This window comes from Sclerotinia sclerotiorum, genomic scaffold (genome assembly GCF_000146945.2).
Source record: "Sclerotinia sclerotiorum 1980 UF-70 scaffold_1 genomic scaffold, whole genome shotgun sequence".
NCBI lineage: Eukaryota > Fungi > Ascomycota > Leotiomycetes > Helotiales > Sclerotiniaceae > Sclerotinia > Sclerotinia sclerotiorum.
In genome coordinates this window covers 2,179,422-2,205,780 of record NW_001820835.1, presented here as the reverse complement: position 1 = coordinate 2,205,780, position 26,359 = coordinate 2,179,422, and the positions used below count along the sequence as shown (strand labels likewise).

Here is a 26,359-nt window from a genome sequence, read left to right as displayed (position 1 = left end):
AGAGAATCTAATTAGAGTCATTAAAGCTAGAATACAAAGGTCTATATAATCAAGATGGATTTCCTTTATATAGAGCTTTATGCTTAAGATCAATCATTTAGTATACTCTACTATTAGTTACGAATTAAATTATTGTCATTACTTTAAGTCCCTGCTTGACACTTAGTTATAAATCATCTCGAGAGTTTAGAGCACTTCCACATGATCTAGACGGCAAACCTCGTAACATATAGATATCCATCAATCTATAAAATAATATATAAATTCATAAATGAATAAATTATTTATGAAAAACATTTATTCAAATTTTAAAATTATTTTTATATTTTTTAGTAAATCTTTATAATTTTTATAAATTATACAAAATATTTTTATTTATAAATCAATAAATTATTTCAAAATCCTAATATATAATTTATAAGACCCGGGTGGGTTATAGATTTAATAGATAACTCATGAAACAGATTACTAACAGATATCTATAATCCGCGGGTTATTTTTGCGCAGCCTACAGGTGGCTATGGTAGGGTTTGATGTTTTGTTATACTCTTATCTATATATACTCCTACTACTATTATTATTGTAGAGGTTGAGATACCTAGTTCAGCAACCTGATTCAACTTTACAGCACTCAATTTATTTCAGATATGCAATAAAAGCTGTTCTAGTTTTAGAAATTCACTACCGAACGAGAATGGTTTTATGGTTTGTTTTTTACTTGTTGGTTGGAGCTATAGCTAGGTACCTAGATTTAGAACTTTAAAGAAGTAGGAAATTAACGGTATTTGTTGACCTGAAGAATGATTATATGAACCCAATTAACCACTCCTCAAGGGTGGCGTCACTTTTGGGCAACAGTATTCATATCTATGCAGGAATTATATTAATTCTCGTTCCGAGCTTCCCTGATATCCACCCCTCAGAATGGAAATCTGTAACACTTCACACATATATCCACGCCTTTGTCCCTATCACTTCATCGATTTTACTGTTGAAAATCCTCACTCTCGCCCTCACACCCAGATTAAATCCCTCGTACCTCTTCCTCAAGTCCTTATTATACTTGTCAAATCTTCCCTTAATAATCCGGCCTAAAATCTAAGATTGCATCAGAATCGTTACATCCTTGGAATATACCTCCATTTGGTTGAATTTTGTTCCAAGTCACAATAAACTTTCCAGCATACGGGGAGAAGATCACTAGTTTCTGATAGTGTGATGTCACCCACGCTTCCAGTATGCCAATCGCTAACAGTTGGAAAATCTAGAAGCTGGTTTTCGAAGTTAGAGTTAAACATAGAATATGCTAGGGTTATTCGACTGACCACATTTGGTATCGATCCTGGAGACGCATGATCCCTATATGTGTTGTAATTATCTTGATTATCTATGCATGACAAAATGCTGTGAGACGAATCATGACGAATACTTATAAAGGCATCCTTTAGTTTGTGTTTGACCATTGGCAGTGCTTTCACAGATAGCGGTACAAAATGAAGATGATTACTTTGTATAAATATTTGCGCAAGAGGACCAGGAACGTAATGCTAGTATATTAACTTCTACTAAGATTAACTCCTCACAATCACCTCAAAACTCGACTTCGAGAGATTGACTATTTTGGTGCTTTTTTGATCATAGCATCTTTCCTATCGGGCACAATGGCTGTCTTCTTCGGTTGTGTCATATGTGCTTGGGAAAGTGGTCAAATCATTAAATTTCTCAACTGTTTCTGGTGTGCTCCGGATATTATTCGTGGCTCAGCAGCTTCTGAATTGGGGGTGCATTCATCTGGTAGTACCTTGTCAACTTGAAAGGCCCATATGGATTTACTGTCCAACAATGAATGTGTTTTCTTGATAGGATCAAGTGAGTGTAGGTAGAAGGCGGATACATAAGAGGCAAGGTAATCTGTAAAGTTTCTACGTCTGGGAGGTAGGTGAAGTGCGATGTTGAGGATGAAGGAGTGGGGTGGAATATGATAAATGCACGTACACACGTGATCCGCTCTAAAAATAACTTTCTTCTGTTTGCATTTCTGGAGGTTTATACCGCATTTGCGTTGATGATCTCACGATTCACAGGTAAAATACACACGTATAGAGTATGGCAGCGTCTCACAGGGATTCTTATACGTCCCAGCTCATATACTACAGCTTAGGAAATTAATTGTTATTATTATTCATTATCAAATTAATATAATATTTGCAAACATAAGTGCACGACGAAGCATCTTCCTTCACAACATCTTCAAACCATATTAAAACCATCTTAATTAGTCTCTCCAGGGATCGATTTTAAAGCCGAAAGTGTATAGCCAAAGGGTCGATGAATCATGCCTTGACCATCTCCTGGAAGAGGGAGGAATAGTAAACGATACTTGAAAGCAAATGGCGAAAGGTAGCGATTCCAAGTAGTAGTAGGCTATGGAGTAGGGATCCCGAATGTAAGATGTGCGTTGAGTTCTCATCCCTCATTGGTACAACTGGAAAGGTGGGTTGAAGCGGTACTTTTTGTAAAAAAGTGGGACGGGAACCCCGTTGTAGAGACAAATAGGCGTATATTTTGGATGGAGTGACGGGGACAGAGTATGCGAAGAATGGCGTAAGCAATAATACTGGACAGTATGATGCTTGCATGAATATTTGGCCATGTTTGAAGGACCAGGTTGCCTTGAACGGAGAAGTGGAAGGACGGGAGATATCTAAGTAATGGTAGGAAGCAAACGGACATCAACCATGCACTCCAAGCTTTATATGTTTGTGTGTCCGCCTCAGGGGTCCGATGTAGAAGAACCTGATAGGTAACAAACAGTCCTAGAATAACTGGAAGGGCAGAACCACTGGTAAAGAGGTCAATGGACCAGTAACGAGGGGCAGCCAATGACCAGGTCAGAACACCAAAGACGATGGTATATCGACACGAAGAGTCACCAATCGAAAGAGGAAGAGTATCTCGATTAGTGGCTCTGTCACCAACTTGATCTTTCAAGTCTTGCACCTGCATAGTGCTAAAGACTATCGCTGAAATTATACCAAGCCATATACTTGCGTCTGTGGAGATGGATGTGGAAGTCCCAGCAGCTACCCGCAGCGCACCAGATCCATAAACGAAGTATGCAAGCGAATTGATGGCATTTCGTACAATGAAATGCTCATCAGATCCGCCGAGATCATTATACATCCAAGTAAGCAGCAAACATAACACAGTCTCTTGACATGCCCCCAGAAAATAGTGAGATACGAACAAATCGATAGGGATCAAGATGAAAAGAAGTCGGCGGGCGGCACTGGAAGTAATACGACCAGAAGGGATAGGCCTCCAGGACTTGTTAATGCTGTCTTCCAAGACAGATTTCGGAGAGCGCTGATTGGAAATCGCAAAAAGAAGAACGTTGAGGTAAACCCATAAAAAGGTTCGAGGAATGGAAAGCAGGTGCGTTATAAGTACGTTGGTATCTAGTAACGTATGAGATGGAATGGTGGAGTAAGAGTCTGTAAGGGCGCCTAAGAGGCCGATGATGGTTACCGGTATAATCATGGTCTGGACGTCGTTGCTCGGGAAAAGGTACAATGTTTTGAGAAATGAGCCGACGCCTAAGAGGAGAGTAGTAAAAGGCAGGCTCCGACTCCAGTTGAACTATTCGTCACGTTAGCGTTCAAGATCTTTGTTTGCAGACAAGTACGGATCAACATGCCTTGAGATGGGCATGGTATGATGCCAGTGGATTCGGCCTATTCTGTTCAGTTATAGGTACCAGCACTGAACAGGATACTACTTGATGAACTCGAGTGGTCATGGTTATGGAGAACGAATACAACAAGATTATGAGCAAGGAGGTACTGGTAGCAACTTGATGCGCTTTTGAAAGGACAATTTAGATGCTTGATATCTTTTGGTGAGTAGGTCCAACGAGTGGTCTTATATAGAAGAGCATAAAGCTATTTCATGGCATGACTTCATACCATACTATACTAACGACTACGCAGTTTGAGACTTCTATATTCAAGTTAACCTGAGGAAGAAACACGTCCGGAGGAAAATTTCCTGTATAATTACCCAAGTAAGGATAGCGTCAGACTGCAACTCCCGGAGCAAGGGCCCTAGTTCATCCGATTTAACTTTTTACTATGTGTCGAGAGCTGCTAGGATACGATTGCGATTAGAGCGGAGTGCATCTTCAACTTTTAATACTCTCTGGCCGCATGAGTACTAATGGCGAAATTAGGCCAAGTGAGGCCTTGCCTAAATCTTTAAACATTGGAAGTCTATGCACATGCCGCATAGTGGTACACTATAAGAGGAATAGCTCTGGTTTATTTAGCTTTGGAGTTGCATACATTAGTAGCTCGAGTAGACACATCTTGGTGTTCTGTTTTTGCTTTCTTTTTTTCTTTAACATCTCTGCCCTAATTTACTTGCATACACTTGTGTAGAGTTCATACCAAGAAACGATGCCATCTCAATATTCTTCTAACCACGAAGGTTATGCGCTAGGTGCTGTTACGTCACTCTTCCTTGCGCTCGGAATCATAGCAGTGCTTTTGAGGTGTTATGTTAGAATTGTGATAGCTAAGAGTTTTGGACGAGATGATTATTTCATTGTCTTCACACTGGTAAAGCTCGTATATCTGCCTTAGTTTGGGACACTATACTGACATAACAACAGAGTCTCCTCATTGCTGGTGATGTTTGCATCTATAACATGCTTAGTCTTGGAGTCGGACGTCATCTCGACTCTCTTCCTGAGCCAGAAGCCTCAGTACTCGCGATCTTGAAGTGGAATACCTTTTACCAAGTAATCAACGTTGTGGGCGCTTTTTTCACTAAACTTTCGATCGCACTTTTCATCCTTCGCCTCAAAAACACAAAGAGACTGAGACTTGCAGTCTGGCTCATTCTTACTCCTCTCGGTCTATCGACTCTAGTCCTCTGCTTTATTGTACTTCTGCAATGCATTCCTCTCGCGGGACTTTGGACACCTGCTTTGTCAAGTCGATGCATCTCCGCTGAAATTCCTTTACAGGCAAGCTATGTTCAAAGTGGCTTTGCAATAATTACAGATATTGTCTTAACAGGAAGTCCAATCGCAATTTTGTGGAATGTACGTATGACGAGAAAAAAGAAGGTTGCCATATGTGGACTGATGAGCCTGGGTTTAATTGCTACCGTTGCCAACGCGTTGAGAAATGCTTTCATTCCTGATCTAGTGGCATCAGATTTAAGTTGTGAGTCGCCATTCCCCCTTAAAAAAAGGCAATTTGAGTTTATTGCTAATTCCAATCCTTAGATACCATGGTTCCCATTGTCTTGGTGGCCGACCTCGAGTTCTCGATTGGTGTGATAGCAGCTTGCATTCCTACAGTTATGCCTCTCTTCACCGGCGACAAAGCCAAAAAGGCAAAAACATATGAAAAGATGTATGGTGCGAAACCGCGAACAGTTGGGAGTTATGGTGGGAAATTCAGAAAAGCTGCGAAAGTAACTGATATCGAGTTAAGATATCCGTTCAGTGTTACAGCCAAAGATACCACAATTTCCCAGAAAGAGGTCCAAGCCAGCGATGCTGACTTGCCCCTAAAATCGACAGGCACAGGCGCTGAGGAAAACCCGGGTTTGCAGATACCAGTTTCGACCACCTGGAAAGTAGAGAGCCAGAGCATGGTCTAGTGTAAGGTTAGGCTTTGGCATTTCTGACTGGGTGTTGGAAGGACTGCTTGAGAGGCGCATTAATGCCTCCCAGATATACCTTGTTCTGACCGAATTTGAGTACTAGTGTTATGGGCAGGGGGGAACACTGGTCAAGAATGTGTATAGGAGATATATAAATTTTCTTTTTCTGTGACCTTGACTTTTCAATTTTGATCCGTGTTTCCATGAGTGCCAGGAATTGACCATAACAGGAAAGGTTCCTGCAGCCACTATACGTTGAAGCTGAACACGGGCTGGTATTCTCAAGGTTAGTGAGACCTATTGGATTGTAATGGTTGCCGCTAAATCCGTTTATGTAACTACCCGCATTACTACCCCTCTATATCTCCACATTTACAAATTGGAACTTTCAAATAGATCCCTGCTTGTGCATCTAGTTCGATCTCTCGTCAGGGGCGAGATAAGACAAGTGAAGCTAGCGATCTAGCCTTTGGTAGGGCCTTGGTAGTACGACTTACCCTATACATACTGAGGTAAGGCAATAACCACTCATCGTCGCTTTAATCTTGATCATCGCAACTTTGAAGTGCTAAATCAAAACTGATTTCAAGATTTTTTGAGCCGGATCATCCCGTCGAGACACTTTATTTCAATCAAAAGACTTTGAGCAAACCACCAAAGATGTGGCTATTAGTGGCATGGCGATAGTCCTAACTTACTCGGAATTGTTGATGTTGCATGAGTAAGACTCAGTAGTTAATTAAATTGTATAATCTAGGCCCAGCTACCGAGGAGTGCTGGCACCGATTATGTATAAAAGACTAAGGATAGCACCTCAGTATGCTCTCCACGATTTCCATTCAAACTAGTCCCACCACCCAGAAATAACATCAAAAAGTTTCTCAAAATGCCCACTCCGACTTACTTTTCCAAATACCCCACTTTTCCCCCAGACGTTCCTGTGGCTAAGCTTCCCGTTATCTCTTTGTCAAAGCTCTTATCCGAAGACAAAGATGAATCCAGCTCCGTTTTTGAAGCCAGTCGTGCTATGGGGTTTTTCGTGCTTGATTTTTCCGGTTGCCCAGCTGGGGACGAATTTTTGAAAAATGCAGAGATTATGTTCGATTTGAACGAGGAAGTGAATGCACTTCCTCAAGATGAGCTTATGAAATATGCTTACAATCCACCTACTTCCTTGTTCGGGTACTAACATTCTTCTTAATAACCATATTCTTTCTCTCCCTCTCCGTCAAATTTACTCGAACTGATACCTTGTGACGATTACAGATACAAGCAGCTAGGTAACATGAAGATCGAGTCAGGGCTCCCGGATCGAGTTGAGTTCTACAATGTTGGTAGAGACGATATGACAGGTGTCTCCGCGCCACGATCCAACCCGCCCTGCATCGAAAACGCTCGCCCACAGATAAAGAGCTACATGGAACAGGCTAATAGGATAGTGGATATCATCTGTGGACACTTGGAAAAGCAGCTACGATTGGGGAAAGGAGCATTGACAAAGCTTCAACCGATGACAGACCCAAGTGGAACGGCTTTGAGGATGCTGAGATGTGAGCCACAGGTGAGTTGAACCTCCATTAATTCCCGATCATTGCGAACAAAATTCATTATCACCTTGAATTTGTGTCCTGTCGCTCACCCATGGCCTTCTGATTTTTAATCTGTTGATTACAAGCTAAACATTAATTAGCCTATTAACGATCGCCGCACTGCCCTCCTTGGTCATACAGACATTGGTTCTCTTACCCTGCTTTTCAACATTACTGGGGGCCTACAACTTCTCACACCAGATGCAGGTGCGTAATTCTAGTCAATACCGACATTTCAGGAAGACTGAAAGAGCTAATTACTTCTATTTTAGATCCATCTATTGAATCTTCCTGGAACTACATAAAGCCCCAGCCCAACACCTGCATTGTCAATCTTGGCGATGCCATGGTAGAATGGTCGGCCGGGATTCTTCGTTCCAACATGCACAGGATCACTTACGCTCCCGGTGATCAAGGTGCTACGACCCGTTACAGTTTGGCTTATCTTGTCCGCCCCTCTGGCAATGCTCCGATGAAGCGACTTGCTCCCCCGACCTATCCTTCCTCGCTCGTACCAAAGATTATTGAGGGGGAAGAAACTGAAAATGAAATGAATGCCAGAGAGTGGGAGATTCATAAAGCACTTGCTATCAGAGCTGGTAAGGATAATGCGAGGAGTAGAGGCGGCAGGCCGCTTAGAGTCGGGGGAAAAGATGCGCTTCCTGCAATGACTGCAGTTGGTAATGCTTGAGGAAAGGATACATCCCCACTGGACAATTGCATCTGGGCACCACAATGATGTTTCAGCTCTTCTGTGTAATTATTATTTTGCATAGATATTGCTGGTTCTCTAACAACTATTTTGACTATCAATAGCACACATTATGAATCCAAAAAGCTACCACACACGCTCATCAGACATTCAATCTTGATGATTTCTACGTAACTTCAAACTAATCTTATTAGAGTAATAAAATGCTATACCGCCTTGTTTCTGCCACCAACCGGATCGTCCCGCCCGTGTAAACTAGACCCTGCGAGGACGGTTATAATAACCTACACCTTATTCCCAGACCCTCCCTGAAGCTTAAAATTACGCATAAAGTTTAGTCGAGAGCACGGACCATGTGATGAAGGGCTAAAAAGAAAGTTCTTCTACTTCCTTTTGATCTTCCTCCTCATTATATTCGCTTTCCCGCTTCCGCGACCCTTACAAAATGTTAAATGTTATCTGAAATACCACAGACATGAGACTGACCAATCTGCTGTTGAAAGGGGCAATATGTGTGTGAAACTGACATAGGTTAAGTAGACTTGGTGTTCCAAGTTTTTTTCAAATTAGCTTGCGGCCCAAGTCCTTGGGTTAATCCCATCTCCGCCGAACCGATCCGAAGGAAACCGAGTACCAATAAACAAAGATGTCTGACTACTTTAGCAGTGTCAATCTATAACCTCTTGAATTCATTTAGCATCATGTCATCGATAGCACTAATCATCTTATCCACTTAGAATCTGCTGGCGCCGAAGAAAGCACTGTCACTATCTGCGCTGCATCTTGAGCGATCATGAGGGTCCAGACAAGTCTACATTATCTACTAGGTCCAAATGGATCCAATATGCACGATAGTGGAGACATATGGGTCGATATTGCATTGGTTCCAAATACCCGGACTGTGTTATATCGATGACCAGCCTGCAGAACAAGGAAGGTTTGTTATCTAATAGTGTACGAAGATCTCTGTGTCACCTATTTTTTCTTCAGTACCAAGCCGATATACTGGACCGCCAACACCCATGCGCCGGACCGACTTACGCACTCGTCACCTGACTTTGTGTAACGTTGCTTCACGAGCAGATACCGGTTTTCATTGCGCTGTGCTCATTTCGTCGAGCCTATCAAGTACTTCACCGCAATACCGGAGTATGTGTGATTGCCACGCCCCCGATCTGCTATCGATCACTCCGTAAACTACATTTAGCAGGTGCTCGAGAAACTATTGTGTCTGAGGATTCAAACTTTCGTAGCCATATCGCATAGAATGATGCTTATGTTAGAAACGTAGGTCTTGCCCCAAAGCAAATCACCACAAAAGCCTATGCCTATCGCCGATACAAGTGGGTACGTAGAAGAATCGATCTGATCATATAAGGTTTTGCTCTAATATGTTCTAGAACTTCTAGTATCCGGGAAACTAGCATTTTATTTATATGGGATAGCCTTACGCTCAGTTCTAGATCATTGAATAAAGGTTGCACGTATACACGTGATGACGCATCTTACTACTATTAATATGATCTACTGTGCCCCATGGAGTCATTCTCAATACCCTTCGAAGTGTAATGCGGTGCTGGGAGTGTTTCCGATTGATCTAATCATTTCTGAAAGTCATCATATTTGTGCTGAATTGAGTATGTATTATTACTTCTAAGTTTCAGGCTATTTGATATTAGAATTTGACTTCGTCTCAGGGTTGGGCAAAGGGTAGGGTATACACTGGGTGATCCCGAATGAAAATACAAGGGCGATCACCTTGTTTTATCTTTATACGTTAGGGTAAATATTTATTCCATGTTGTATATGAAATTTATATGAGATCTAGATTTTATATAGAGGTATATAAATATATAATTCAAACTAAATGATTTGAAATCAAATAATCTAAATCAATTAATCTGAATTAGATGATTAAAATTATACAATTGTATAATTATCTAATCATTTTGATTCTTTATTATGATTTAGAGTAAATTTATCTTCAGATGGTCATATAATGTATATTTGAGGGTAAACATGGATTTGAGACTTTACAGAGCAATCATTCGACTCGGTAGGGTAAATACCCTATAGGGGTCAAATACCCTGAGTAGGGTATGGTTGTTTATACATGCTCCGTCTAATCAACACCATCTTTGATTAATCCGAATCACACACACAAAGCTTCCATCCATTAAAGACTGGCAAATCTGCATCAAGAAGCCATCAGAGTGTCTTCAAATACCATACAAAACTCACCCTACACCACTATGTGAGCGGGGCAGTATGTTTTGGGGGTTGTATACTGATGGTACGGCATGTTCGCAAGCCATAGTCAGTAGGTCAGCTTTTTATGCCGACGTTGAAAAATTGTATGGGGGAATCGGTGAGAATTTTGGTGATGTCTTGTGGTCAGTGATATGAAACGGAAATGGGATAAATAATCTTTGTATAGATAATATCTGAATATCATTAGTACTAACGCGGCCTTCATCGCCGAGAAAAGAGAATGGAAAGAAAGAAGAAAAAAGTATTTAAATCTAGGTATTTTCCAGCTTGGGCTCCATCAAGGTATTAAAGTCATTCAAACTCCATGGAAACAATATCTGGCTTCAATCCTTACACTGCCATTCTGATTTTCAACCTTGTTCCCATCGTCTTCCTTTTTCCTCCCTTAACCCATTCTTTCTCAGCTCTTTCCCTCCTCCATCCCAGTCCCCATTTCATCACAGCAAAACATCCACAATCAATATAATGACGGCCTGCATACTTGCCATTCACGTATACCCAAGAACCAGCAAAATGACACGGGGCCCCACAATATCAACTCTGAAATGCAGGAGCGATCCATAAGCAATAATACCAAGCTCGCCAACAAGATCATTGGAAATCCTACTTGCGATCGTGCCTTTTTTGATAAAAAATGAGAAAGATCTTGCTGTTGAGATTCCACAACCGTGATTTTCAAACTACGGAGCCTCACGGAAATATGATCAACCAATAGCATTTCCTTGTGTGTGTGCAGCAACTAGACAACCGCTACTGATTGGAAGATACATAAGCTCGACTTCCAAACTTTCGTAGCCGTATATATCGTGGAATTGAGAGTGCATTCACAGAGATGATAGCATAGAAGCCTGCGTAGAAGATTCCGGCATAAAAGAGTAGAAGTGCTGCTTCTTTTCCAGATACTATTCGTAAAGTGGGTAACGAATTTGGGAAACGTAGTTTCCGTGCTGCAGCTAGCTCACCTCGTTTCGTAGACCAGAATAATACCGCGGTTGAAAAGTTTGTGTCCATCGCGGAAATTTGTCAAGCAACGACTCCATCTTAGGAAGTGGCATCGATCCGTCGCCTACTATCTTCCTACAAGTTTCGGGCATGAAGAGTAGAAGAGGAAAGAGAAAAGGGTGGGGAGGATGGTTAGGAATCCGAAAATCCACTTTCAGCTGGTGTACTGTGAGATGATTCCGCCAAGGATTGGACCAACTGGCTGTCGGATGATAGCCAATGTAAATACTCCTTTCAACAGATGTTGCAATATCTGCCACAACAGCATTTGCTAAGGCGACAGTACCAGACCCCTCTGCCGATTGTACCATATGTAGGATGAGGAGAGTGACGTAGTTGTTTTGTGAAGCGAGAGCTATATGGGGATGATGTATCTTGTGAAGCAGATAAAATTTGCGGGTTGACGACCTGCTGAACCAGAGAAACCACCAATGAGGGCAGGAGCTATAGCTTGTATGATCTAGAATTCCATGTGAGAATGTTGAAGAAAAGATAGCGAGCTTTACCATGTATGTCGGGCTACTTGTAACATACAGATCAATAGCGATAGTGTTAGTAGCCGGGAAATATATTTGAGCAGTAAGGGAGAAAAGAAACAAGTGAATGTGGCGATTAAGATGAGCAATCTCTTCTCTCATGTGGAGAATGATGTATATGGAAGAGCTTCTTGTTCCGGGATCTTGTTCTCGTCAGAAGGGCCAGTCATCTCCTTTAGAACTTATTTCTGCAATGTTGTGACTGAATATCATGTTCAAGGTAGTTATCCTGAAGCGTAGATCCACTAACATTTTTTTTTTGAATGCTTCCATTTTACTTCGTTTCATTAGTCCCTTATTCATGATTTCATCGGATACATGATTTCCGTCCTTTCTTCTCCTATTGCTAGTCAACTAGTTTTGTTTTGACTGATCCATTACGAACAAAATCGGTCCAATATAAAGGGATTCAACAAACGGGATTACGGAAGATGAAATAGAATGTAAAAATGAAATACGCATCTTATTCATGCTACCACGTCGGCGCAAACAATGATGTTGATCTCAGTAATAGGGACTTACCTCCCGGTATTGAATTCTTGCAAGTACGACGTCGCAGACAAGTGAATTCTTTCCATATGATATCGAAACAAGCACTTGGAGATGCTGTTTAAAAAAAGATTATCTTTGTTACATAAATTTTCCTGTTGTGTGATTTTGCAGACTAATTCATCTCATGTATAGATCCAGCTATCTAATACAGACTGGGAAATTGGCCAGCAGTCATCTTATTGTCCAGCAGCTACACTACTTCAAACTTTTTAGTATCCGACTTCTGCACCAAGGATGAGACATACTATAAAAATTTACTTATCTAGATGATGATACACAAGACATCGTTTTAGAGCTTCTTCATCCTCCACCCAAAATACTCAAAAGCACCACTCTCTCCACCAAGTATCTCCATTTCCGTCTCCCAAATACCTTCTCTCAAGAGGAATGGCTTCATGAAATGTGGTTGTCGGTATGTAATGTACAGCCATTGACCTCCTGGCTTGAGCACCCTAGCAACTTCATCGACATAGCGACCAACATTTTCTCGAACCTCTTGAGGAGGATCCCACATCGATCCATGAATCATTGCATCAACTACAATACGGGATTTCAAGTTAGCATAAATCCCAAAACCTTGCCATCTCTTCACGTTCAACCCATTGAAAGCCGAAGTAAAACAAAGGTAATAAATAACCTACGAGTTCCCTTATCGATGGCAACATCGATTTCTCCATCTTCCAGCTTCATATTCCTCACATCCATCACAGTCCACGTGGTATTCAAGTTCGAGTACTTCTTACTCATTCTCTGAATAACTACTTCAGAAAAATCAACTGATATTTGATTGCTGTATCCAGCTATATGGAGGTCGTGTGTCAATGTCTAGTATTTTAATTTCTGTCAAAATATTGCACATTTCTCGTCATCTCTCACATTTGTACCTGCAACAATGGACTATTGGATACATACACTATTTCCACACCCCAGATGCAACACCCTGGGCCCTTTTCCTTCTTCCCCATTCTCCCCTGGACTCGGTAGATGTTTTTCAAAGAATGGTTTCAACGACTGGAAATCCTTGAACCATTCAAAGCTCTCGATTTCTTTCTTGGCTGCCACATCTCCTTCACCTTCATTCTCGTCACGTATAACTACCTCTGTTTCCGGATCAAATTTTCCTGCATACCTATTGTCCCAGTATGAAGGATAGGAAAGTTCTTCGAGGGACTTACTGCCTGACATTCTTGACTCAATGTGCTTTAGGTTGGTGTGGAAGGTGTATGTGTGGTAGGATAGAAATTAAAATATCCTGATGCGAGCTTTGAGTTTGGCCTCGGTACCGGAAAAATAATTCTCCTTCATGGTCGTAGAACAGAATCATATTTCTACCTCAACCTCCAACTATGATTGACTCAACAATCCTCTTTCTTTTAAATATGAAGAATATATCATTTGAGAGACCTAACTTTATACTCATTTTAATATCTTCAAATCTCAATCCACTATATTCCTCATTGATCTGTACTAATAAGAACAAACTGCATGAAAAACCCTTATTTGACCCACTTTATCATGTGATGGGGACTTTTCAAAAAAAAAATTATAGCATGTTGGCGTGGCCGTAATGATTATCTTCACACTAGATGTATTATATAAGAAAAGATAGTATCTACAGATCAATATGTAAGAGTGACAAAAGAAACATCTATATCCTCGAGTCGAACCCAAAGATTGATGAAGTGGAAGGAAACGTTTTCCTACTGGCGGGGTGATAAAGTCGGGCAAATCTCGTTTAAGGTTATTTACCCCTCTTCACCTCGAGCTCCTTCATCAGACCAGCTAACAGACCAGAATACTGCGCATTTCCAAATAATCCCAAGGAGGAATTGGTTGATTGACGGATTCTCCCAAGGAAATGGAGCTGATGCCAAGAAGATAGGGGCGTTGTTGACGCCGCTTCGATGGCGCATTTTAGGAGCTTTAATGTGCTCCGCTGGTCCCTCATATCGATATCCCCGTTGTGAAGAAATGACGTTGAATACTCTGCAGCAAAGGTGGAGATAGATTCAATGAGTGCTATGAAGCTATGCTAATTGGTCTCGAATCATTGGATAACGCATTTTGGTTGAGAGGTGGCAGAACAGTGGTTTCATTGGAAGTCAATGGAGGCGAGGCCGGAGATTGATGACGCTGGGAACAGTATAGGGATAAGAGGTGAGAGAATCATAAGGAATTTTTTCGCTTCCAGTGGTGGCTTTGACGTTCTTTGGGAGGGATATGAAGTGGTATCATAACATGTATCCAAAAAAAACGTTTTATGATAAATTACAATATTCTTCAAGATGATTATTCTTAATTAGAATAGTTTCTATTTCCATGATATCAAAAAAGATGTTTGAGAATCGTAGTCCCTTGCTAGACATACATGATGTAGGGCTTCAAACATGATATGGAAATCTTAAGTGACATGAATAACAATACATGATAGACAAGCCGGAAGGTTTGCATGGTTATATGAACCATATGATTTGCAGATATCAGAACCCCGCAGTTATATTATTGTTGAGGTATGTTATACCTCAGATGATACTACCATATCATACAATTCCTATAAATCAAAATATTTTAAATGATTTTGATTTCAGAATACATATATCTTCTTGAAATGATCGATGATATAAAACAATTAGGGTGATGTGATATGATATGATGGTACATCTTCAGGTGATGACGATTAATTCGCATCCCTAGGTGATCTCAGTACGAAATTCCACCAAAATCACGGCAATCACAATTGATCAAGCACACATTATTGATAGGAAATGAGAAGCCTTTGCAATAAGGAGCAAAACATATGATAAGTAAGATAACTTGAGAAGAGTACAAACAGCTAGCTACTTCCCAGATGAAGCACAGACCTGAATATAAACCTTTGCTGAACTACAACCTAGAGATCATTAATTTTTGGTTGAAATAAAATTGATAACCATGTATACCCAGTAATGAAGTTTGAAACAAAGTATATCTTCCCTTGCAATTGTTTCCAAGCTATGGAAGTAAGATACAGGGATATATGAACTTCCTGCTGATCATTTCAGTGCTGATTTTACGGTGCTTGCTCAATACGAGAGACTGGCTGATCGTAATAATATTCTAGAAAACAATCCCTTGGAATTACACTACTGAAAACTATAATGGAGTAATGAGAGCTCTCAACTGGATTGCGAAGAGGAAGTCCTCTGATTTTCTTCTATTCCTTGCCCCGCTTTCTTTCAATCCCATTTCTAAGAAATAGAAAGCTCAACCTCACCTCAACACAATAATGGAAAAATTGAAAACGGATTAACAATTTCTACCTTAGCTCAAAACACTATATTCCCCGAGAACAATCCAAATTGACCTGCTTTGGAAAGTTCCATGATGCCTCCCAGTGTTCTCACCAACAAAATTTCTAGATATATGAAGGCGTATGTGGGAAGACATCAGCATCATCTAGAAAGAGGCATGAGTCCTCACGAGAAGTTGTTGGGATTTGTGAGCATGCTCGCCCTGCTGATCAACGTCCAATCTCCATAAATGAAACTGCGCACAGTCATAATGATTTCTGTATATCCGAATATCCTCATGTATCTCACACTCCACCATCCCATCGAGATACTTCCTCTGGATACAAACCAGAGCCTGTGGGCCTTGGATTGCAATTATCCTGTTAAGAAAACTGAGATGTCGATGGAAATGGGAAGTATGGAAACAATGATTTTACCGAATCTTGTGAAAAGGGCCAGTCCAGTGGATATCTTGATTATCAGACAGCGAATATGTATTGAGTGACCCAATTGCAATGGAAAAGAGCTACCAGGTTGAGTTTTCATTCCGTACATGCTGGTGCATGAGAATGCGGTTATGGGGTGATGTTGCTTTCCTCGGATGTTTTAGAAATAGGCTCAATAACCGAATGCTACTGTACTCCGCAGACATGAAGACGACTCCCCCCCCCGCGAAGCGGGGACGAAATACTCATAGTGACTGAACTATATATTTTCGTTTCTCAACCATAAATATAAAACTTACAATGTGCAACTGGAAATGGCTTTTGTATTGTCCTGGTCTCCAAGGAAAAGACTCATGTCGGGCTGGAAGATGAATCAAAAATAGGAAATAGGAGTTGAAACAAAATCGGGCTCCGAATGATAATCATGATATCGAACCCGTAAATCCGCTTTCCTATGCTGTTGAATCAGATTGATTGATTGGAATCTATGTTAAAGAACATGTGATAGTTCTTCCAAAAATAAGTTGGAGCGAAAGAGGAGGATTTACTTCAATAGCAAGAATAATGCAGGACGAAGGAATTAAAACTAGCAATCAAAATGCAGTTGACAATTGCAACTGCTACAGGGGAATAGAACTCGAAAATTCTTTGGTTCTCATGATTGCTGACATCTGAGCATGTATATGGTTAAAAAGATACTCCCAGCCAAACTCTATGATATTTGTGGAATACTGTGAGGACAGTTAGCGAATGATTTTTCCAAGGAGATTTCTGGCCCCATAGTAGATCTAACTCGAATTCGCATAAAATGATAATAAGAGAACAAGCGAAGGCTTATGTGCGATTCAATCTGAAGTTAAAAATCAATGTTACCGTTAACGTACATTCATCAGGGAATAGGTATTTTTAGGCTGAATGAAAAAGAAACCAAGTTTTGTACGGGAAATGTGGTTTTCTACCTATTAATACGAAGACATTAATAGGTGGTTTATTTTGGAATGCTATTACCATTAATGATCATATTCAACCCCTTGCCCTACCCTCTCGCCGACAGATCGGACATCAATTCAACGGTGTGTGTAACGATGTTTTAACAGTTGTTGAACGGTGTGTTAAAGTGAGACTCTGAATAGTAGTATATGGGCAAACCGCTCGTATTGACCAATATAGACACAGTTCAAGTGATAGGATACACAAGAACCCGCTACTCTGTACCTCGGGCTTGAAGATCATGGAGATCAGATGTCAGTTACAAGTGGGCAGCACGGAGGTGCCGGTAACACCAGCTAACCCAATCCGTAATCTTGGTTTTCTTGCTCGAATAAGGCAATTCCGAGGTCTTCCACTGCCAAGTGAGCGGGAAAAATGCATTGTTCATTTAGATACTTGGTCCTTCATCATAGATTCACAATACGGGAAGTGGATCTAAAAGGTGGAGTGAGTGAGGCGAAAAAGGGGCTATGCGGTGTGGCTGGTGGTACATTTCTTTAGGTAATGAGCTTGGTCCTACAAATGAAGTCAGTACATATTTACTATCTACGGAGTACTCGGTACATCATTGAGCTTTTCCGACTCAAAGGGGCTCGTATACGACGGCCACGTTGTCTATCACTATTAAACTTATCGTATTCTCTGCAAAACTGGGGTGCTTTAGGCAGGGATGCTTAACTTTAAAGCCAGTTAAAGCCCATTTATTTGAGGCTATTTTAAGGTTCTCTCGCATGAAATAGAGCACTGCTACGAAATATCAGGCATTGCTACATTTCGCAGGGTCTGTTAGATGTACATAGACAATAGATATACATAGATTTTCAAACTTTTCACTCTATAAGGCATGAAATAATAGGTATTACAGCTTGCTATCAGAGTCACTTCTCTGGGAAAGAGAGGTAACAATGAAGTTCAGAATGAGTGATTATGTACTGGGTACTACATAACTTCTATGAGTGTAAGAGCATGATGATAACCTTAATGCTTAGCTTCTCATAGAAGATTCCACTCGTTCCAAAATCGTTCCATAATTACTCCATAGAATTAATTCTGCTTTGGGACTTCTAATCCAATCAAATTGGACCTCTTGAGTCGTGTTAGTCAACTTCATTAAGCCACCCAATCAGTAATCCAGTCATTATAGGAGTGCAGAAAATAAACTTCAAGCCGGGCACCGCAATATAGAAAAGGTTATACGGGTGTACAAGTGCCGTCAACCTTAATACAATGTACTAATTAATACAATGACGTTGAATCACCTACTCGAGGCCAAGCCTTCGACGATCCTCCGAATACGAGACCCACAATGGCTGGCTCCACAAATCATGATCATAACTGCACAGAGGGGTTGAATTATCTTGCAAGCTTCGAGATATAAAAGACTACGATATTCTTGGTGTATAGTCCATCATTCAGACAAACAATCACATCTTCACACTCAAACAACTCAACTCAACAACTTCCAACTCTTTACCAATTTCTCAAAGAAATCACCCATCAACAACCATCAAAATGCAATTCTCATCTGCTCTTATCTCTGCCATCACCGTTGCTCTTGCTTCGGCTGCCACCATTGGACAACGTGACGAGGCCGTCTTCAAGGTCTCTGACTTCAGCGCAGGCTGTATCCAACACAGCACCCAGTGCCTGTAAGATGCCTACCTCTCAATTCTAGTCCTTTATCCCACTAACACATATTCAGCTACCACTTCACTCTCATCCAACCCGGTACCATGGAGACCGTCGGTGTTGAATGTTCCGCCCTCGTTAGCGCCTACACCAATGGCTCCCTCCCCAACATCGGCAAATGGCAAGGCAAATGCAAGGATTCTTCCCGCACTTTCTGGGTTGTCCGTCAAAACGAGGGTCTTAAGCTCTGGGCTTCTCAACCAGTTACTCCAGCTAGCAACCAAACCGCATCCCACCTCCTCCCAGGCACTGACTTTGAAATGATCAAATACTCTATCGGTAGCGTTGACAGCTACACTGGACCAACTGCTTTCGACTTGACCTACGACTGGTAAATGGATTGCATGGATGGAAATCGGAAGGTGACGCTTTTCCGGTTGTGAAGTTGTTGAGCGATGAATGCTAGCGAAGTTTCTTTCTGGAGTGTTGGATGTGTTTTAGAGGAGTAGTATTGAAGGAGTAGACTAGGAGTGATAAAGCTTAATATAATACAAATTTCCCAATATCTATTACTGTGCACTTTACCCCGCCCTTTTGTGATTTCCAAAAAGCAGAACATTGCAAAAGTAAAAAAAGTCGTCGAATATCTTGATTGATGCTTGGCAATTATAATACAATAAGTTCTTCGCTCGTAGTTATTGGCTCACTCATTGATAGTTTCGTTTGTTTAATATATATTAGTCTAAAACATATTAAGAATCTAGCTACTGATTAGCGTTAGCTTATATTATGGAATGATCTAATCATATATCAATAAATCTAATCAGATCAATCAAAAGTAAATCTAATCTAATCTGATCTGTTCACATCAGCATTTGTCATTCAATTCTTGATCTTGGCTTTTTTTTGCATATAATAAAACTTAAATATTTGAGAATATACTTCTCTGCCTAACTCGTTTCAAGATGACATAAACAGCTCAACTCATTAGATCATTAATAAGAAATGATACTTAATATGAAATTAAATCGATTTTTCTGTGAAGATTCAATGCTCCATCTGATTAATTCATCTTCACCGAAAGACTGAACACTGAACACCTTTTTAAACTGCAAAACTGTTACATAGCTTCAATTTCCGTTTGTTAAGTTGAGAAGCTCATCGCTAATATTTTTACAGTGAAAAACTACAGCTAGCGCCTTGCCGTCTTGTAAACTATACTAATTATAACTTATATCTAAATACATACTTCGAAAAAGAGCATTTCCATCATGAGATCTAAAAGAGCATGATATTCCCATTAAATAATCCCTCCAACTAAAATTACTCTTAACTTTTCTTTCCCCCAAGAAATCATATATTACCATCTCCAAAATGAAACTCTTAGCCACTTTAAATTATCTCTGTAATCATTATTGTTATTGCATAAGCTACTACTATCAGAAAAATAAAGAATAACCATGCCACGTCTATCTGTATTATTACAAGTTCCAAAGTATCCCGTGAACTAGCACCTCAATTGCAAAATGCATCTGAATATACAAGCTTTCCTCTTCCTCGCTCCCTGTACATCCAACAAAGCTAGTAATATCTTCTTCGTCGCCGACCGAGCAAGAGACGAACTATCTGAGTATATAATCAACGCAATCGAGAACGATATAATTATCTCCGATATATACTAGCATAGCTATCTATATGATAAAACGCTTCCCATTTCTTTCTGGGCTACGCATTCTCAAGACGGTAATGGAAAATGGGTTTCGAAAACCCTGCCTGGTTTTATCAAATACCATAGACTTGCCTGCTGTTCAATGATCTCATTCTCATTCTCATAAACACACGAATACTGGACTTAATTTCAGTACAGGAATGAGAATGAAAGTATTTCTCGCCAGATTTGCCGTCTTGTAAGAGTAATCTTAATGTAAATAATTTTTAATATCAAGATATCAAAATAACATGTAACAATATCAGAATTCTAAAGTTAAATATTTTAACAAGTAAGCTTTCACTATGAAATTTTGTATTGAGATGAGAAAATTATATATAAAGGTTGCGCTTAATCTAATACTCCCGGAAAATGTAATAGATAGAGTAGTGATTTTGAAGTAAGGAATGTACTGACAATTAAGTCTTATGAGAAAAGCTGAAAGATTTTGAATGAGGAGAAAGATTGATCTTCATTACGAAACTCAATTGTTTCATTGATAAATATCTCGGAAAAGAAAATACATATTTGTTATATGACTTGATGTATCCTTACATGTTCCTTGCCTATGCAAATCGGCATCACTTATTCTCCAGTTGAGTATTATACCCAGATGCTGCCGCCAAAAGTTAGGCAACAAGCTAGAATGGTGAATAACTTGGCGCTTCACTCCAACTCAGTAATTCCCTCCCTAAACTTCCCGTCTTTAACATACTCCCACCCCTCCCCAGGCGTCGTAACCATACTCTCACTTTTCTCCATCTCTCTTTCCCTCCCTCCAATCTCCACCGGTGCGGCAATATCACTCGGACTCTGCGGTGTCGCCGGTACACCCCTATGATTTACATGACCATACGCATACCCAGGACTCGTCGTCGCATCTATAGTTCCCTCGGTAAAAGGTCCACTTGGCGCTGTTGCACCAAAATAATCAGAATCTTTTCTCATATTTCGAGATGGTTTTGATGTCTTGGAACCTGCTTTCGAGGCAGCGGTATGAGATAAATGCGAGCCAGAGAATTGGGACATGGCTGGAGGTATATCGGCATTGGGGTTTGAAGATGTTCTTGGTTGAAGGGAACGTCGGCGGTGGATGGTGAAGAAATATATACAAGCTCCTATACTTGCTAGTGCGAGAATTGATACTCCGACGCCGATTCCGGCTTTGGCACCTGTGGATAGACCATGAGAAGTGGATGTGGAATTTGAGGTACCCGTGGCCATTATTCCATTACTACCTGTACGAATAGCAGATAATGTACCGGTGGTTGCGGCGCAATAATTCGTTCCACTAAGAACTGTACATCCGAATCCTACATCGCAACATCCTCCACCCATTGAGCTCGCGCATGCGACTTGGTTAGTCGTGCAGCCTGAGGGCACAACTGATACGAGTGCTGTAGTTGATGAACTCGATAATGTGACTGCGCAACCAGCGGAACTTCCTGAAGAAATGCATTGAGCATTGTAGTTACAGCAGCCTCCTCCGAGAGAGTCGGCGCATTTGTAGAGAGAGACGGAGGGACAGGCGCGGGGACAACATGTTGATGTTACGGTTGCGGTGGAGGAAATGGTGATGGTTTTATTGCAGAGATAGGAATCGGAAGAGCAGGGAGAATCGCAATTGCTTCCTATAGCGCAGCAGGCCGCGCCTTTGGAGGGGGATATTATGCAATATTGCGAGTTTGAACAACATATTCCTGTTCCGTTTATATCGAGACCTTTGAGTAGAGATTGAAATCAGCAAAGATTCCCTTGGGAAGTAGATCAATTGTGAAGACTCGCCTGCCTAACGAGAAAAACGTGTAAACAAATATTAAAAAATTGGGAATAGTTACAAGAATGTGAACCACTTTCACAGACCCCGCTATCTCTTCCTAATAACCTCCCCTCCTCCAACCCCATATAATACCTCGGACTCAATGCATTTCCCTCATTTCCCATTTCTACAGCTCCATATTGACCTCGTACCACATTAGCAAAGACTAAGCCTAGAATAATAAACAGTCGCAGCCGCGATCGCGAAAACATCGACATCAGCATGGCGAGATAACTGGATTATGTCTGTGTCGCAAACTTCAGGTGGAATAACCCTGCTGAGATATAGAGATGAAAGAAATTATGTATGTAACATCAGCTTGAAAAATTCAGCGCTTCATCGGGAAAAAGCAAATGTCTCCGCACACTGGTGATACACTGGTAGGTAGGTAGATATCAATGACTTCTGACAAATCCCCCGCGCAAAAATCAGCGACAGATCTGGGTAATCAACTAGCGATCCAATGTGCATGTGGTAAACATTTGAGTAAGATGAGCTTAACACCATACCCAGCCTCACATAGCCTTCCCATACTTCAATCCGAAAACTATGGTAAAAATTGCTCTCTTATCTAAGAATATCAGTTCTTCCTTCTTTGAACTCTTCTCAGAGGCTTGGGGATGGGCCAAAAGAGTCCTCAAATCTAGATGACAATGCATTATGCATATAAATCTGGATACAGAGAAATTATGACAGAATTAATGTTCCTGGTACTCGTATTTAGTAAAAAAGTTTACAAAGCATATGAAAACCGAAAATTCCCATTCTCGGCGTGAGTGGTTGGAATTTGATCATGTGAAGTGCTTTGAACAAAATATTGATGCATGGACAGCGAGCGCAATCGACGTTCAGGGATCGGAATAACTGAGAATTGTGCGACCGAACGCCAAGATTTCAACCCAACAACAACAAACAGCTTCCTCCAAGCAACTAGACAATGACGCTACAACTTCGAAGATAGTCACAGGAAAATCAATATCTTTGGAATAACGATATATAGAAATTGTCTACATACTCCAATAAACCTTCAAGATTTATGGCGCGCCCACGGTAAGTCATGCTCTGCTGTCTTTCCTTCGTTCCCTGTTCCGGAATCCACAGCTCTTCTACTCGAAATGTAACAACCACGTCGAATACATTGCGCACAGAGACGAATTTTGGATTGAGAAATGTTGAGATTCTGTATACGGCCGTATAAGCCTTGATCGATCTTCGAATCCCCATGGCGCATACTAGGAATTATGGGATAAATACTTGGTGGATGGAACAAGGCGATCGCAGTCAAATGCGATGAGAACTTTTTGGGTCCTGATCCATAAACTCAATCGCTGAGTGTTGCAGAACTCAGCTCGAAATCGACTATGTAACAAACATGGCTTGCCGGATATCGCTGGGTAGCTGCTCGTCTTGCGCATTGCCTAGGTTGATCTTAGATCAAATTGTCGCGGGCGCAAGTTAAGAATCTGCCATAACTGAACATCAACCCGAGTTTCGAGTTTTGCAAGACACACATTGAGCTTCAGGGTTTATTGTTACGAGATGAAGCAAACTGTGAACGGTCTCGGCGAAAGATGATCACGGAACATAAATGAAAGGGATGGTCTGAGATTACGAAATACCCATAAGATCAACATGCAGAGCTTTGGCGCAAGTTTTCAGGGTGGGCATTATGAAATGTCGCAAATTTCAACATAACTGGCCCCGGCATATCGTTTTAATGGTGACGAGCACCTTATATCTATCCAGGTGGTGATCTCAAGGGGATTTTCCTATCATATATGATTTCAGCAGGCGCATTCTTTCTTAGGTGGGCAAAGTTAGAACCCCTATGGATTATACAGAGAACTTCGCGCAGCCTCAAGATAGGTAACTTCGGGCTTGGTGATGGTTGAAAGTGCAGTGGGTGATATGGCAGCTTATCTTCTGGTACCAGGCTTGGCAGTTTCATAACCTATCTTCATTCAAGGTCATCATTCCTTAAATGCAGAGGCTTCCGGACTCTGGATGTAACCGTCGGTACTTTATGAAAGTCTTCGTTGCAATTGAACCCGACTGTTGCCACACAATCCTCAAGTCAACGCCACTATGTCAAAGTCGTGATCGTTAGGTAGTACTAGGGAGTTGAATTTACTTTACAACAAAACCATAATTATGATTTTAATCAAGAATATTGAATAACTGAATTTAACTCATTAATATCCTCATCACGATTTTCTATTTCACCCAGGGGAAATTTTCATGTTCCTCAAAAATCCCGATGTTCAGGCAGTAAGGCAATCACAAATAAGCGAGGGTTGAATCTCCCACAAACCCTTTAGCGCCTCAAGAATATTCGAGGTGGAAACTCTATCAAACTTGAGAAATTTCACCGACGTCGACAACTTGTAAATTCAACCACCACCGCCAACTCCACAATCAGCCATCGCAATCATGTCTGAAGGAGAAATCGAAGTCGAGGCCGTCTCCGGCTACCAAGTGCTCCCAAAGGAAGTCACTGAGGAGATTGGAAGCATCAAGGTACAACTCAATTGAAATGTTTCGATACATGGGGAAGATTCAGCTGACAATCTGCAGCTTTTCAACAAATGGAGCTACGAGGATGTTGAGATCCGCGACATCTCTTTGACGTAAGATTACCCAATGCGAAATATCTTGAGGAGGCAAGGATAGATGGAGGTGGAAAACACTCGACAGCAATTTTGGATTGATGGAATTACAAGAAGAGGGAAAGCTAATGCGATATCTTTTCAACAGCGATTACATTCAAATCAGAGCACCAGTCTACATCTCCCACTCCGCCGGTCGTTATGCGCAAAAGAGATTCAGAAAGGCCAACTGCCCAATCATTGAGCGTCTTACCAACTCCTTGATGATGAACGGTCGCAACAACGGAAAGAAGCTCATGGCTGTCCGCATTGTTGCCCACGCCTTCGAGATCGTACGTTCGACCAAATAAAGTTGAAATTTGGAATAAAACCTAATAATTGAAATTACAGATCCACATCATGACCGACCAAAACCCAATCCAAGTTGCCGTTGATGCTATCGTCAACTGCGGTCCTCGCGAAGATTCCACCCGTATCGGATCCGCCGGTACCGTCCGTCGTCAAGCCGTCGATGTCTCCCCTCTCCGCCGTGTCAACCAAGCTATTGCTCTCCTTACCATCGGTGCCCGTGAAGCTTCATTCAGAAACGTCAAGTCCATTGCCGAGTGCTTGGCTGAAGAATTGATCAACGCTGCTAAGGGAAGCAGTAACTCCTACGCCATCAAGAAGAAGGATGAGTTGGAGCGTGTCGCCAAGAGCAATCGTTAAATGGTCATATTCGGGGATTTTCTGTGGGGTGTTTCGATTTGCATTATGGATGGATGGGCGATTGGCTGCATTCCTGTCATATAAACGACTTTTATGAATGCAAAAAGTCAGGACACAATCGGAATAATGGATATATGCATTCAGTGATTTTGTGCCATCGGTCCAAGTGCACAAATTTTTATGGGACTATTGGCTTGAGATGGTTATAAGGCCTGATCATATACCATCTGGTGATTCTCTAGAATTTTGATACCTCCAGATACAAAAGCAAATTCGATAAACAAACCCGCACACTCTCAATTTTTACAGTGACATGATGACTCTAAATACTAGATAATGCTAACGAATTTGCAGCCAGACAGCTCTAATTTTAGACGTCCATCTCTGCGGATGCTAGGTCTCCTGCAATGCACCCGAAACACATTTTCTCCCGGCTAATGAATCAGACAGATGGATATCAACTTGATTCAAATACCTGTACTGGCCTTCCTAATCGCTAGGAAGTGACATAAAGTATATCGACAGCCCAATTAAAGTGCTTGTATCAGTACAATCATACCACAAATGAGGATTAGTGATTCTCTCATGCGTTTCCTTCTTTCCTTTAAGTCCAATTATCTATTAGAACTACCTAACCTAGCATGGTTCATTCATTAGTGTTGATGTACGGTGGTGTGATAATGTAATGGTTATGGTTATGGTTATGGTTATGGTTATGGTTATGGTTATGGTTATGGTTATGGTTATGGTTATGGTTATGGTTATGGTTATGGTTATGGTTATGGTTATGGTTATGGTTATGGTTACAGGGTATGGTTATGGTTATGGTTATGGTTATGGTTATGGTTA

At 41.1% G+C, this 26,359-nt stretch overlaps 12 protein-coding genes across 12 annotated transcripts; 8 read left to right on the top strand and 4 right to left on the bottom strand.

Moving 5' to 3' along the window:
- Positions 1-1,661: 1,661 nt before the first annotated feature.
- On the top strand, positions 1,662-1,814 carry SS1G_00857 (predicted protein; the record flags this gene model as incomplete). Its single annotated transcript, XM_001598718.1, has 1 exon — positions 1,662-1,814. The coding sequence occupies one exon, from the start codon at positions 1,662-1,664 to the stop codon at positions 1,812-1,814; it is 153 nt and encodes a 50-aa protein (XP_001598768.1).
- Positions 1,815-2,333: 519 nt separating this feature from the next.
- Positions 2,334-3,006, bottom strand: SS1G_00856 (hypothetical protein; the record flags this gene model as incomplete). Its single annotated transcript, XM_001598717.1, has 2 exons — positions 2,334-2,424; positions 2,732-3,006. 2 exons carry the CDS (start codon positions 3,004-3,006, stop codon positions 2,334-2,336), a joined length of 366 nt encoding a protein of 121 aa, XP_001598767.1.
- Positions 3,007-4,454: 1,448 nt separating this feature from the next.
- Positions 4,455-5,670, top strand: SS1G_00855 (hypothetical protein; the record flags this gene model as incomplete). Its single annotated transcript, XM_001598716.1, has 3 exons — positions 4,455-4,625; positions 4,670-5,228; positions 5,291-5,670. 3 exons carry the CDS (start codon positions 4,455-4,457, stop codon positions 5,668-5,670), a joined length of 1,110 nt encoding a protein of 369 aa, XP_001598766.1.
- Positions 5,671-6,559: 889 nt separating this feature from the next.
- On the top strand, positions 6,560-7,953 carry SS1G_00854 (hypothetical protein; the record flags this gene model as incomplete). The annotated part of the gene is made up of 4 exons (XM_001598715.1): positions 6,560-6,855; positions 6,940-7,234; positions 7,364-7,469; positions 7,535-7,953. The coding sequence occupies 4 exons, from the start codon at positions 6,560-6,562 to the stop codon at positions 7,951-7,953; spliced, it is 1,116 nt and encodes a 371-aa protein (XP_001598765.1).
- An 885-nt stretch (positions 7,954-8,838) lies between these two features.
- Positions 8,839-9,437, top strand: SS1G_00853 (predicted protein; the record flags this gene model as incomplete). The annotated part of the gene is made up of 4 exons (XM_001598714.1): positions 8,839-8,911; positions 8,965-9,123; positions 9,266-9,321; positions 9,420-9,437. The coding sequence occupies 4 exons, from the start codon at positions 8,839-8,841 to the stop codon at positions 9,435-9,437; spliced, it is 306 nt and encodes a 101-aa protein (XP_001598764.1).
- A 556-nt stretch (positions 9,438-9,993) lies between these two features.
- Positions 9,994-10,494, top strand: SS1G_00852 (predicted protein; the record flags this gene model as incomplete). Its single annotated transcript, XM_001598713.1, has 3 exons — positions 9,994-10,030; positions 10,157-10,240; positions 10,433-10,494. The coding sequence occupies 3 exons, from the start codon at positions 9,994-9,996 to the stop codon at positions 10,492-10,494; spliced, it is 183 nt and encodes a 60-aa protein (XP_001598763.1).
- A 2,130-nt stretch (positions 10,495-12,624) lies between these two features.
- Positions 12,625-13,520, bottom strand: SS1G_00851 (hypothetical protein; the record flags this gene model as incomplete). Its single annotated transcript, XM_001598712.1, has 3 exons — positions 12,625-12,872; positions 12,977-13,085; positions 13,248-13,520. 3 exons carry the CDS (start codon positions 13,518-13,520, stop codon positions 12,625-12,627), a joined length of 630 nt encoding a protein of 209 aa, XP_001598762.1.
- Positions 13,521-15,698: 2,178 nt separating this feature from the next.
- SS1G_00850 (predicted protein) lies at positions 15,699-15,854 on the top strand (the record flags this gene model as incomplete). The annotated part of the gene is made up of 1 exon (XM_001598711.1): positions 15,699-15,854. The coding sequence occupies one exon, from the start codon at positions 15,699-15,701 to the stop codon at positions 15,852-15,854; it is 156 nt and encodes a 51-aa protein (XP_001598761.1).
- Positions 15,855-18,552: 2,698 nt separating this feature from the next.
- SS1G_00849 (hypothetical protein) lies at positions 18,553-19,064 on the top strand (the record flags this gene model as incomplete). Its single annotated transcript, XM_001598710.1, has 2 exons — positions 18,553-18,689; positions 18,743-19,064. 2 exons carry the CDS (start codon positions 18,553-18,555, stop codon positions 19,062-19,064), a joined length of 459 nt encoding a protein of 152 aa, XP_001598760.1.
- Positions 19,065-21,043: 1,979 nt separating this feature from the next.
- Positions 21,044-21,715, bottom strand: SS1G_00848 (hypothetical protein; the record flags this gene model as incomplete). The annotated part of the gene is made up of 1 exon (XM_001598709.1): positions 21,044-21,715. One exon carries the CDS (start codon positions 21,713-21,715, stop codon positions 21,044-21,046), a length of 672 nt encoding a protein of 223 aa, XP_001598759.1.
- A 996-nt stretch (positions 21,716-22,711) lies between these two features.
- Positions 22,712-22,855, bottom strand: SS1G_00847 (predicted protein; the record flags this gene model as incomplete). Its single annotated transcript, XM_001598708.1, has 1 exon — positions 22,712-22,855. One exon carries the CDS (start codon positions 22,853-22,855, stop codon positions 22,712-22,714), a length of 144 nt encoding a protein of 47 aa, XP_001598758.1.
- A 1,771-nt stretch (positions 22,856-24,626) lies between these two features.
- SS1G_00846 (40S ribosomal protein S5) lies at positions 24,627-25,510 on the top strand (the record flags this gene model as incomplete). The annotated part of the gene is made up of 4 exons (XM_001598707.1): positions 24,627-24,713; positions 24,771-24,823; positions 24,951-25,134; positions 25,193-25,510. The coding sequence occupies 4 exons, from the start codon at positions 24,627-24,629 to the stop codon at positions 25,508-25,510; spliced, it is 642 nt and encodes a 213-aa protein (XP_001598757.1).
- Positions 25,511-26,359: the final 849 nt, after the last annotated feature.